Consider the following 13,934-nt stretch of genomic DNA (forward strand, 5'->3'; position numbering starts at 1 on the left):
ATGTAAGCATAACCTATTTGAGTTTAGTTATTTCTATCAAACGTCTTGTTTAAATAATCTGTAGTGTTTGCTCTAAAATCAATAAAACTTTTGAACACATGAAGATATCGGTGTTTGGGAGAGATGGTACAGTTTTAATTCTTGCCCATTGATTGTATTCTTCTGGAGGACACAAAAATACAGCAGCAGGATTTTTCGAAACACTGACTTCAGCCTCTTCCGGTCACATTATCGGTTTGTTGTTATTAACGTCAAGATGCGACAGGTTGTGCGGCTGTCAGTGGTCGAAGTTGCATCACGTGACCGGTTTAAATCTCTTCTCGTTTCGTTGGAATTGGAAGCGGGGATTTGCGATTGCAAATGGCGGACAAGGAGTGTGGCCTTTCTCTGCAGAGCAATCATATGAGGGATATCGATACCAATGAAGAGCCAGTCCTCAAGCGACGCAGAACGTCTCGCTCTCCAGGGAGCTGGGGAGGGGGATCTCCGGAGGTGTTCCGTTGTGGCCGCTTGGAAATCGGTCAGGCCACGGAAAAAGAAGCCCGGGGAACGGAGATCTGTCATTCCACCACTATAGGGGCGCCGGCGGAGGACGTCCGGGCTCTTAATATTGAAAGTGAGTAACGTGTTTATCTTTGTGAGTCATGTCATGGGTTGCACCATCATCTTTCTGCGCCATTGGTTAGGCGTGCGTATGTGTTCTGGCATGCTCTCTACATGTGTACTAGGTTTTGAGAGCGTACCTGTCAATCGCGCTCGTCCCCCATGTTGTGTCCCCGCCTTGATCAGGTCTTGTCTGTTCCATTTGCACCCTGACATTTTGACTTACTGTTTCCCATTAGATTTGCACCCACTTTACCCACCATTCCATATAGTGTTAAACTGCTAAAAATAAAACATACTAACTTTTCATAGTGGTTTTCAGAGTTGTACTTCTGCCACCTGCTCCAAAGGCAATACAGACGCGCCATCTGTGCAAAGAAAAGAGCCCACATACAGGCATGGGTCTCTGCATCCAATAACACAGTGGAACTTTTCAAAATAGTAACTAGCCAACCCCTCTGCAGTCTCCTCCTTCCCAGGCCCTATGCAATGCACTTGCCTCACACTTTGCCCCCAAAACTCAGGACATCCTGTCCACCTTTTCTACACTCTCACAACTCATCCCACACCCCCTCCCTACTCCTCCCCTGTCACACCTGAAGAAGTTACCAGAGTTGTCTGCTCCACGAAGGTCCTCTTCTAAACAGGTCTCCTCTTGCTCCTCCAGGACCATCAAGGATAACATTGGATCTTTGTGCCCCTGCTCTCCCTTATTTTTGCAATCGCTCTTTCGTCACTGGATATCCCCCCCCCATCCCGCCAACACCATCTTAAGCACTCCCTTGTGTGGCCACTCCTGAAACATCCTCTGACCCTACTTGTCCTGCCAGCTGCTGCCCTATTTCCATCACCCCTTTCCTGGGGAAGCTGGCCTTGCCCCAACTCACACACTGAACTTGTTGGTCTCCACAACCATCAATCTGGATTCTGAGCATCCAGAGGCACGGCCACTGCTGTTCTGAACACCCGTGAAGAACTGCTCACATCTCTGGACTCCACACCCCAGCTGTCCTTATCCTCCTTGATCTCTCCTCTGCCTTTCCATCCACATACAAAGGCTCCATGATACACTTGGTATCTCGGAACGGGCACTGGACTGGCTGACCTCTTTCCTTACTAACCGCTCTTCCCAAGTCATCCTGGGCCTCTTCTTCTCTCGCTCTCTAAAATCTACCTTGCTCTCGTTGCACGCCTCATCTAATCCTTTTCCTCCAACTTCTAGTGTTAGGCAGACGACACACAGCTCCTTTTCAAACTTCCTGCTGACCCTCTTGCAGCCTCCATCATCCCTGACTGCCTCTCTGCCATCCAGTCCTAGTGCGCCTCCATTGATCTCTGCCTCAACACCTGTAAAACTGAGATCCTTCCCCCTCACCTTGGTCTTTCTCCATGGCCTCTCACCCTGCACCCTCAACTGAAGCCAGAAACCTTGAAGTCCTCTTAGACTCCTCTCCCTCATTCACACTCGGGCTATTGCAAGAAGTCCCACTTTCAGCTCTTCCTTTTCAAAGGATTTTTACCTTTTTGTCACTCTTCCTCAGAGGCTCAATGTGACCCAAGCCCTAGTCCCTTCTAGGCTTGAGTACTGCAACAGCCTCCTCCTGAATCTACCATCTTCCACTCTGCAACCTTTCAAGCTAATCCAAAATAGGGCAGCAAGACTTATCCTTGGCCTTAAGCCCATGGACCGCATCTCTCCTGCACCAAAGTCTTCACTGGCTCCTGGTTGCTGCACGGATTCAATTAAAATCCCGGGGGCCACACTTTCTTCAACTTTATCTCACTAAATACTCTCCCTCTAGACCTCTACGTTCCTCTGGTACCAACTCTTTGTGTGTAAAGTGTTTTGCTAAACAGAGGGCAGGGGGTCATTCACCCTCCTCAGCGGGCTCCCTACATTGGAATAGCCTCCCCCTGCGCCTTGAGCAGGATCTTCTCAAATTCTGGAAGCTCCTTAAGACCTTCCTCCTTCCCTTCTTCTCTCCTCTGCTAATCCCACAGTTGCTGAATTAGTGTCCTGGTCCCTTATGCATCCTTGGGGCTCCTGACCTCCCATACCAATTCTGCCCAGCTCCTGTCTATCCACAGCACTTGTATCGGCACACCCTCCGCTCTGGAGGTTTGCACTTGCACTTCCTGCGGACCCAGTCTGTGAAGCACTCAACATTTCTAGCACTTCATCTGTGGCTCACCCATGAGCTCGGACTCCCCAGCACTTAACCCGTCTCCCCTCTTGCTTACTGCACTTGCACGTTCTGAACACTCACAAGGCATAGTAGGTTCACCCCCCCCCCCCAATTCCCCATTGCTCTTAAATAGTGTGTTGTAATGTATTTCCCTCCCTGTGGGTGCTTTGAAATGGTATGTTCTTATTGTATAAGCGCCTAAAGAAGCAAACAATAAATAAATTGCCTACGCTGTAAAAAGGTGCATGGGTAACTTGCCCCCCTCAGTAATGTAAAAAACAGTGTTTTGAGAGCACACAATTTTCCTGTTTTACTGGGGTGATATGCCCTCAGGTGGCAGGATGACCCTGGTGGTAATGGCCCGCTGCCCAAGTTAAGGGCCTGCGAGAAGCTGTTAAAGACGGGGTCAGCCTGCTGCCGAGGGGGCACATCGCCATTAGCACCCGTATAGTTCCCTACTTCTGCTGATTTGGGAGGGGTTTAAGAGTAACTTCCCTCTGCTGTCTGGCATGCTGTGGTTCTTACTTTTTTCCATGTTCATTAACATTGAAAAAAGACACCTGGAGCGCACTGCACATCCGTCGCCACACAGTAATAAGGTACTGTTAGGAAAGATTTCGTTATTGTAGGGAATTTTCCTTCCATGTGGCAACCCCTAAACTTTTTGCTATTGTTTTTAACCTCGTTCTTGACTTTGCCAGAGAAGTACAGCCTTCTGCCGCACTTCTCTGGGCTTTCGCTCCTTTCTTACGGGGAAACTGACATGCCCTTAAGACAGTCAGTACCGGGGAACGTTGTTTCCCGTAGTTTCTTCTATCGTGTCGCAGCTTTAGTGCAACACGACACAAGAGGGCACAGTAAGCTAAGTTACAGCTCTCTTGGGTCTCTAGCCTTCTACAGGCCCTAGATACTCTTTTAGGATGGTATTTGATCGGTGCAAGTCATTCAGGGACTGGAATGGTGGCAGCGATCGTATTGAATATTTTGAGCTCCTTTTGCCGTTCTGAGCACGTTTTTGCACTGAACCCAAAATGGTGGCCTGGCTCCCCAAAATGGCCAGACCACGAGGCTCCTTTATCCTGTCCACTGTCCGTCTTGCTCCCTTCACCTTCCCCAGGTCGAAGCGACCCGGGGCCTTCCTTATTTGGGCATGTACTTTCCCGCGAAACGTGGTTGCTTTCGCGGGCTTCTACATGTCGTTTGTGTGCCTCCAGGGTGTGGGCTGGGATGTATGGTCCCAATACACATCCTGGGTGCCAGAGAGTCTAGGGTGGTGTGAATGCCTGGGACCACCGTGGTCCGTGATTGGTCCACGTATGGTATGTGTTTTGATGAGCGGATCTCCCATTGGTTCCCCTCCGTTTTTGGCGCGAAGGGAACCGTGGATAAGAGGGGGCTGGAAACACCACTACCATGTCGATCTCCTGAGTTCTCACGAACGAAGGAATACAGGAGCCAAGTATCCTGCAACCAAGAGGCTGGACCGAGGAATCGCTGGTGACCCGCTGAAGGAATCCTCCTTTGCACTGCTGTCGTCCTGAGAGCCCCTGTCCTCCTTTGATCGAACCAGAAGGCCTGTACTGGTGCTTCGACCTTTGGAATAGCAGGAACAGCTATTCCCGGCATCTTCAACCATCTCCTGCCAAGTAAGCCTTCGGAAGCGTCTCTGGGCCATCCAGTTGACTGACCAGCTTACCAAGGAGTCTGGCTCTGCAACCGCCGCCAGGTTGTGCCGTATCTCGAGTCCTTGTCACTCTCCCACGCTTCGTGCACTTGGCGTTCCCAGGTCTGAAGGGAGGAGTGTACTTTTGACTCAGATACGCACGGCCGCTTCGTTGTCCTGCTGCGGCAACAAAACTGTGCTGGTTTCGTCGATTGGGACGTCTTTTTGATCTACACGACTGGAAAGCGTTTCCTGCTCTTCTGAACCTGCCAGCTGCTGAAACTAACGTGGAGAAGCCTGGGTCTGCTTGCTTCGGGGACCGGTGAGTAGTATATCTAGGATCTGGTCGCCCTCCTGCAGTAACCCATTGCTTTTCCCCGCTGTGTAAAACCGCACCCTTTTCGCCGTACTCGCGCTTTGCTTCTGCTAGCTGTGGAGGCTGCGCTTGAGTTGCGGACCCTGTTCTTCTTCTGCTGTGCACTAACACGAACTGCCTGACTTCCTCCGAAGAGCTTCTCCTTTTGCCCGTTGGCACCAGCGCGTGCAGGTACATTGAGCACTAGGCTCCACTCTTCGCAGGGCTTGGACTTCCATCTAGTTAGGTGCCTCTGAAGGCGAACTGAGTCGAAAGCATTATCGCACTGCCTGTTTTCCTTCCCTTGCAGGTGGACTACATATTTCGTGCTTTAAACGCTTGCGACTGTGTATTTGTATATATATTGTGTTGATTTGGTATGTGTTGGCTTAATACTGGTTATTGTGATTTTCTCGCTACGGTCGTTGTTTTAAAGGCCTTAAAATAAATGTGTTTATATTTTTGATATAACACCTGTTTGGAGTAGTTTGTAAGCGCTCTTGCTTTGTGTGCTCATTGCGGGCTTTCAGTCACCCTCACCCCTCTTGAGACCTAGTCTTGACCGCCGCGATCGCTACCTTGATTGGTCTGGCTTGTCCAGAGGTTACCCTGTTCCAAGTAATTAGGTTGGCCTTCTGAACTTCTGCGCTGCCAGGACAGAGTTCAGAAATCCGTCTTAACAGGTACGTTTCTTTAAAACAAAAAAAAATACTCTTGGCACCCTTGTCTCAAACTACACAGGTGCTAAGAGTGAGGGGGAGCGGGTAAGGGGGCGCTGGCTAACAGCACCCAGGCTGCTCGAACACTGGCTTGCCCCATACAATGGGGCCTGTGATCCGAGCATCTTTATTGGCCAGGGTGCTGATGGTGTACAGCTGTCAGCCCTTTGATTATTTTGTGGCATTCCTTTGACAGGTCTGTAGTAGCACTCGGTGGAAATGTAAACTGCAAACTTTTGAGTTGCCAGTTTGTCTGATTACAATTTTCAACTAAGACTATTAATTCTACGTTTTGGACCCTTCTGATATTAAGGGCCATCTCCGTTCATGAGCGACAGGGGGCCTATAGGATCCGCATTCGTCACTAGGCTTTCCGGGTTTTAGAGGAACAGTTCTGGTTGCTTCTCTCAGGGAGGGGGGGAGGGAGAATGGACATATGAAGCGATTTTTGGCACAAGGATCGGCACATGCTCCTGATAGAATTCAGAGGTGAGTCCGTCTGGTCCGGGAGCCTTGCCCTTTGGGAGATCAGTTATGGCCTTCACTATTTTGTCGAGTGAGATTGGGGTGTCTAGTTGGCTGCTTGGAGTGGCGTGTACAATCAGTATAAAACTTGGAGAAAACCTCAAGCACCTGCTGGTCTGTCCATTGCAGGGTGCCGTGTGCATCCTTGATAAATTCAATCTGTGACTGGCCACCCTACGCCCGGACCAGCCTAGCCAGTGTTCTACCCAGTCTCTCACCTTCCCCCATGTTTCCTTGCTGCTCGTGGGCGAGTGAAGTAGTGTATTTCTCGCAGGGCATGAGACTTGAAGATCTCTAGTTCCTCCCTTATCTTTGCTAGTTTGCCAGGGGTAGCTGCTGTTACGCGTTCCTGTTCCAAATCTCTAAGTTTGGTCTCGGAGCAGTTGAGGTCATTCCTGATAACCTTTAGTATTCCTGCCTCCCTAGAGATAGACATGCCTCTTATGTACACCTTAAAGGCCTCCCAGCACACCCCCAATGATGTATCATGTTGTGTGTTGCATTCAAAAAAGGTCACAATATCAGAGCGGATCTCAGCTTTAAATACTATGGGCCTCATTACACGGACTGCGGTAACCATGGCACTATTAGCGCCATGGTTGCCGCCGGTATTTCAGTCTGCCATGGTGAATGGTGGAATTACCGCCCTATTCCAAGGTGTGTGGGGGCGGTAATTCCCCATTCACCATGGCCCTTCCCCATTCCCATTTTTGCCCCCATAGGGCTCAATGGGAATGGGGAAGGCGGTAATTACGGTACCGCAAATTGCGGTACCGTAATTACCTCCTAGGTCCCTTTGAGGGTCCCGTCCTTAACGGCTGGTAAAACCAGCCGTTAAGTTAGGGTCCCACAAAGGGACCTCGTAGTAAGGCGGTAAGAGTTTACCGGCACTGATACCCTTACCGCCGTCCTTGTAATGAGGCCCTATGTCTTTCCAAGCTTCCGACTTGAAGCGCCAGGTGGTGCGAGCAGGTGGAGACGAACGCAGCACTATGGAGCACTGGGGCATGGTCCGACAGTGTGCATGTAAGTATTCCGGCTTTTTCGATCTTACCAATTAGATCGCCTGATGTTAAGAACAGATTGGTCCGAGAAGAACTGTTGTGCACAGATGAGTAATAGGTTTACTCTCGCTCTTGGGGATGGAGGAGCCGCCAAGTATCCCGTAGCCCCAATGATAACATTTGTGAGCTTAGTCTCCGAGCTGCTCGCGACAAGGTCCTTGGTGTATTACCCGTTCTATCTAGGTTAGCATCTAGGATCAAGTTCATGCCCCCCCCCATATGATCTGTACCCTGACAAACCCCATAAGGATGGAGATTACTATATCGAAGAACTCTGGGGAGTCGACATTGGGTCCATACGTGTTCACTACCAGGTATTCCTCATCAGCTATTATACAATGCAGGATGACATATCTGCCCTCATGATCAATAAAGGTCTTTTTCAGTATAAATTTGACCGACATATGGAACAGTGTCAGCACTCCCCTTGCCTGTGTGGAAAAGGCGGCGTAATATCTATTCGGCCCCCAGGAAGGTGCTAATCCCATTGCTAGACGACTAGTGGCATGGGTTTCTTGCAGCAGGAGTATCATCACATCATGCATCTGAGAGTATGCAATGATCCTACGGGCCTATTACTTATTCCCCGGACATTCCATGACATTAGTTTAATCGCCATGTCATCTTTTCAGGGTACATCCCATTCGTCCCACCTCATTCGTCCCACCTATGTGCATAGAGGTATGTCAACCGTATCACTGCGGTGCACACCTGACATGTGCATTGCCACTACACCTCTACCATTTTTAACATTACATTCTTCAAACAACCCACCTACCACCCTCAATGCCCCTCCCCCAACAAGCAGTGCAGTTACCTTCCCACCCCCACTCCCCCAATTCTGTCACCGGTGAGCCGTCCCCAACTTGGCCCACCTGTCGCACGGGTCCAATGGGGGCCCGCGTACACCAAAACAAACATTGCATTTTAGGATTCGTGGTGTGATGCCGCATATTACATATATTGGACGGTAAACATGTGCGCATGCCGCTATCAACTTATGATCAGCAAGATAATAGATCATTAGGGTAAAACATTTTTGAGTATGGCATGTCCCTCGCTCAGATGTTTTGCAACATATCGTCTGCAGAGTTGTTCAGTGGGATTTGTGCCTCAGTAGGTTTCACTGTCTCATCTGGAACGGGGAAGGGGTAAAGTTTGCCTTGAAAAGTGTACTTGAGGCGTGCTGGGAATAGTATGGCATGTTGGACATTTCGCTCCCCTGAGCATTCCTTTATTTCGAGATATCGACGTCTCTCTCATTGCACATCCGCAGAGAAGTCGGGGAAGACTCTCCTCTCAGTCATCGTCCATCAAATCATCGGCGGGGTTGTGCGCCTCAATGAATTTCACCGCCTCATCCGGAACAGTGAAGAAGTAGAGTTTGCCTCTAAAAGTGAACTTGAGGCGTGCTGGGAATAGTATGGCATACTGGATATTTCGTTCCCTGAGCATTTTCTTTACTCCAAGAAATCTCTCTCCTGTTATACACCTGTGGAGAAATCATTTGGATGGTCTGTGAGCCCAGCCTCAATTACTTCTTCTCCCGTGCTGGTCTAAGTACATGGTCTCTGTCTCGGTAGCTTAAGATCTTTGCAATGATAGGTGTAGGGAAGTCACCAAGTTTAGGGCGTGGGGCCAGCGCTCCGTGAGCTCGCTCAACAGTGAAGAAAGGAAATGGCTTGGGGGTTGCACAACAGGTCTTTAAGTCGTTTTTCAATTGCTAGTTCCATCTTTCCCTTGAGTGCATCCTCGGGGACCCAGACTATTTGAATGTTGTTCCTACGTGATCGAGATTCTAAGTCGTCGCATTTCGCCTTTACTAATTTCATGTCTCGGTTAAGGGAGGCCACAGTGTTTTGAAGTGCTTGTATTCCATCCTCATTTGCCCCGATTCTGGTTTCGGCTTCAGTGATTCTGGTGCCTGCGTGTCCAACTGTGACTTGAGTGGCGCAACGTTCGCATTGATATCGTCCAGCTTTTCATGGAAGGATGCTTTTTTGCCATGGACTCAATCATACTGGTTGGGTCAGGGACAGGCGTGGTTGCAGGCATTGATGTGTCGTCCTGACTCGGTGGAGACTGGCCATGTTTGAGCCTAGGTGTAGCTTTGGCAAATGTATCCATGGCGCCGACCTTGTTAGTCCCCCCCTGGATCTATTAGATATTCTCTGGGCGGGTAGTCATCTCCTCTGGTGTGTTGTGTTCAGTGTCCAGCCTTAGTTGACTCCCACGGCTATAGGGGTTGTATACCACAGTGGATCCAGAAGAAGTGATAGATGAGTCTGTTTAAAGGTTCAAGTGCCGAGAAGCGGAGCCCTTTCAGTGCAGTACGGGGGTCTACCATACGTATTTGGGACCCCAAGATAACTCTTCCGGAAGGCTAGGGTTGGGGCGCACTCTACAGGGTCCTCATCGATGCAAGGGTGCGATCTGAGAGCTGGCCTGGGAAATGAACAGCAGCGATGGGCCCAGAAGGCAGTGCAGCGCCAGTTGCCACCCACACAGCCGCAGCATGATCCTCTCGACCGGGCCTCTGTGGTCGGGGCACCAAGGCCGTTCTAGTGGTTGGTCAGCCTGCCGGTGTACCAGCTCCAGTGTGGTAATCAAGGCAGCAGGGTTCCTGGTAATGATCCTCAATGCCCCCGTGAAGGCAGCGGGGTCCTGATATCGGTGACCTTGTGGCGCCGGCAAGCCCTCGATGCGCCCAGGGGTGGACGGTGTTACAGTGGCCACAAGAGGAAGGGGGTTGATGGCCCAGAGGAGAGTTCAGTGTGGCGCGGCTATGCCAGCTCGCAGGAGTGGTACAGTGAGGAACCACGGCCTGGCTCCTCAGAGACAGTCTGTGCAGCAGATCCACCCTCCTAGTCCCTCAAGCCAGCTGGAATCATGCAGTTGGCGCTAGCGTTGGGCCCGCTGTACGGCGACCACCTTGTCCCTCCTGTTCCTGGGAGTGTGGGTGAGTAGGGAGACAGAAGAGAGCTGCGCCACCCCTCGCCCTGTATGAAGACGGTGAAGGAAGGGGGGGGAATCAAGTACCCGGCGCCCGCAGGATAGGTCAGTGATCCTTCGCCCGCCAGGTCAGAACGGGGATCCACTTGAAATATGTAGTAGCCGCCAAGTGGCCCGCTGCAACTACGCTCCGGGTGTGTAGTTGCAGCGTTATAGATCCCCTATCAGTTGTTGGCTTGATGTGGCACTGTTAAGCTAGGCAGCCATTTCCTAGGCTGCTCAACAGCACCTCCGCTATTCCCGAATTTAAACATGACTTTTTATGTATTCTGCAGATACAAATGAATCCTATAAATGTACCAGAGATTGATTTGTGCTTTTCAGTAAATATATAAGGGTTCTATCAAAATGAGGCAATCCATTATGTATACATTTTGCACGTTTACTGCATACCTCACAACTTTCCCAGTTAGGTGGGGGTGTATTTGAGCCAGTCCTGAGTTTTTCTTAGCACTACATGCTGCTAAGCGAAGTTCACTGCCTTGGGCTGTTGGTGAACTGGCAGAAATCCTCCATGACAATCACTCAGGACCTGAAATTCCTGGTTTTCCGTTGGAACACGATCGACTGCAGAGTGTACCTGACTGTGGACAGAATGACGGCCAGAATGACAGATCTGTTGGCCACGTGTCAGTTTCGCATTCAGTCGGGGCATATTGGCCTGGTGGTTCCGAAGGCTTCTAGGCCTCATGGCCTTGTGCGTGCTTGCTCTTTCCCTTGCACATCTCAAGATGAGACGCACGCAGATGGCTCTTCGGAGCTCCTGGCTTCAGGCAGTAGACCCAGGCGCCAAAATGATTCTGGTTACGCCCTGCATGATGACTGATCTCCTATGGTGATAATCTACCAGCAATCTGTCGGTGGATGCTCCTTTCCAGGAGCTCTGCCCTCAAACGGCCATTACGACGGACTCCTGCCTTTTAGGGTGGGGTGCGACGTTAGAACATCTTCAGGTTTTCGACCTATGGTCGCTACAGGACAGACCATTTCACATACATTTCTCACCTAGATGGAACTTGAATGTTAGCATGTGCCACACTTTGAATTGAGAACATTAGCCTGCGCCGTATCTAGATAATATTGTGAAGGTTAGCACGTTCCACACTTAGACAGAATTATGTAGGTCAGCAAGTGCTACACTTAGACAGAACTGTGAATGTCAGCATGTTAAATATCATATAACCCACTAACCAATATAAGCTCAAACTCTGCATACTTATCTCACTCAAAAAAAACTCGCACAACCACCTCTTGCACACACTTCACCACACCGCACAAACAGCACACTCGGACTGACACCGATCCAATACTCGCGCCAAAGCTCAGCACCCGGTGTCTACCGAGTTGTAGCTGCCAAAAATATACCACTCCTCTCACTATCCTACTCCCACTTCACCTTACTAACCCATCCCACCTTCTCGTTTACAGATCCGCCAGAGTGCCTGGGACCAATTCCGTTGGTGACGGTGCACTATATAAATACCATTAACATAACAGAACACTCCATCCTTCTTTCCACTCTATCCCTTCCATCCAGCTGGGAAGCAGGTGTAAGTGAATCTAGGTCACCTTGCCTAAACCCCGGCCACCTGGTGCCTTCCTGGTTGCCGCTCCTTTTTACCACTTACCAAGCCCCACCCACCTGGTGCCGGTTAAGATGGATTTCTGATCTTGGACCTGGAGGGGCAGAGGTTCAGAAGGCCAGCCTAGTTTCTTGGAACAGGGTAACCTCTGGACAAGCCAGACCAATCAGGGTAGTGATGGCGGCGGTCAAGACTAGGTCTCAAGAGGGGTGAGGGTGACTGAAAGACCTCAATGAGCACACAAAGCGAGGACATATACAAATTACTCCAGGCAGGTGTTATATTAAAAATATAGACACATTTATTACAAGGCCTTTGTAACATCGACCATAGCAAAGAATCGCAATAATACTAAAGTAAACCAACACATCACAATCAATACAATATATATACAAGACCGAGGGGTCTAAGGAGTTAGGAGCACGTAATATGTAGACCACCTAGATGGGGAGGAAAACGGGTAGTACAATTAATCATTAGACCCAGTTTGACATCAGAAATACACCTAACTAGGAGGAAGTCCGAGCCCTACGAAGAGAGGAGCCTTCTGCTCAAAAGTACCTGCACGTGCTGGTGCCAATGGATATTCAAGGGTCTCCGGCAGTTCAGGAAGGTGAATGAAGCGACGCAGAACAAGTCCCCACTACTCAAGCCAGGCCTCCACTTGTGGGCAGAGGCAGGGTGAAAGTGCGGGATAGAGTCGCTATTTCGCAACAGCGGTAGAATAGAAACGGGCGCCTGCGCGAGGGGCCACCGGTTGGTGTATGGACTACTCACTGGTCCGTGACGCAGGCAGACCCAGACTTCTCCCGTTCAGTTCATGTTGCTGGCAGGTTCAGCTGCGATGATTGGACGTCTCGACACTGTGTAGATTCTGTGTAGCAGGATGCAGGGTCGAGGGTGTCCCAAATGCGGCGGACGTGCACAAGTTGTTGCTGCAGCAGGGCAACACGGCAACCGTGTTTACTCTGGTCCGGGCGCGCTCGTCTCACTTCAGACCTGGGAATGCCAAGTGTACGAAATTCGGTGTGAGGGTGCCGTGGACGCAGAGCAAGCAGTAGACCAAGTTTCGAGGGCTTCCCCGAAACGGCGGTGGTGACAGAGCAAAGCGTCCTGCGTAAGCTGGTCAGCCCACTGGTTGGCCCAGGGACACTTTAGAAGAGGCTTACTTGCACGGTTTGATGATGGTGCCGGGAATAGTTGATCCCACTATTCCAATGGGTTGAAGCTCCTTCGCAGACCTTCTAGGACAATCCGATGCAGAGGGGTCTCGCAGGACGACACCAGCTCAGGGTGCCAAACCTTCAGCGGGTCACCAGCGGTTCCTCGACTCGGCTTCTTGTTGCAGCATACTTGGCTCCTTATCCCTTGTTCGGTGTGAACTCAGGAGATCGACATGGTAGTGGTGTTTTCAGCCGCCTCTTATCCAAAGTTCCCTTTGCGCCAAAACGGAGAGGACCCAATGGGAGATCTGCTCACAAACACTAAGACCATACATGGACCTATTACAGACCACGGTGGTCCCAGGCATTCAGGACACTCCAGACTCTCTGGCACCCAGGATGTGTATTGGGAACAGACATCCCAGCCCACATCCTGGAGGCACACACAAGGCATGCAGAAGGACTAACCTGGGTCGGCTCGACCTGGGGAAGGTGAAGGGGCAAGTCTGTCAGAGGACACGACAAATAATCTCGTGGTATGGCCATTTTGGGAGCCAGGCCGCTCATTTGTGCCAAAAAGGTTCAAAACACAAGAGAAAAGATGGCTGCCACCAGTCCTGTCCATGACACACTTGCACAGTTCATAAGTCCAGCGAGAGGTTCTAGGGCCTTTGGAATGACTAGAGACCCAAGAGCGCGGTAAAGTAAGTTACAGTGCACTCTTGTTTGATGTTCCACAAAAGCTGCAACATGAGGAAAGGATTAAGGGAAACAGTCTCCCAGTACTGACTGTCTTAAGGGCATGTCAGTTTCCCCATAAGAATTGAGCGAAAGCCCAGAGGAGTGCGGTGGAAAGCTGCGCTTCTCTTGCAAAGTCTAGATCAGGGTGTAAAACAGCAGCAAAAAGTTTGGGGGTTGCCACATGGAGGGAAAATTACATACAATTATGAAATCTTTCCTAACGGTGCCTTCCTGGTTGCCGCTCCTTTTCATCACTTAGCAAGCCCCACCCAGCTGGTGCCTTCCTGGTTGCCACTCCTTTTCACCACTTAGCAAGCCCC

General features: G+C 50.4%; 1 protein-coding gene across 4 annotated transcripts in view; it reads left to right on the forward strand.

Moving 5' to 3' along the window:
* Positions 1–309: 309 nt before the first annotated feature.
* The window catches only part of SIRT1 (sirtuin 1), a 2,084,986-nt gene continuing 2,071,361 nt past the window's right edge, over positions 310–13,934 (forward strand). The window contains exon 1 of one of the 4 annotated variants that reach the window (XM_069610638.1): positions 310–616. In XM_069610638.1, the coding sequence (XP_069466739.1) occupies positions 361–616 (256 nt within the window). In that variant the 5' untranslated portion in view covers positions 310–360. The remainder of the gene's footprint in view (positions 617–13,934) is intronic. The other 3 variants (XM_069610636.1, XM_069610637.1, XM_069610639.1) reach the window with 3 other exon arrangements.

Source organism: Ambystoma mexicanum, chromosome 8 (assembly GCF_040938575.1).
Source record: "Ambystoma mexicanum isolate Mex_15411 chromosome 8, UKY_AmexF1_1, whole genome shotgun sequence".
Lineage (NCBI taxonomy): Eukaryota > Metazoa > Chordata > Amphibia > Caudata > Ambystomatidae > Ambystoma > Ambystoma mexicanum.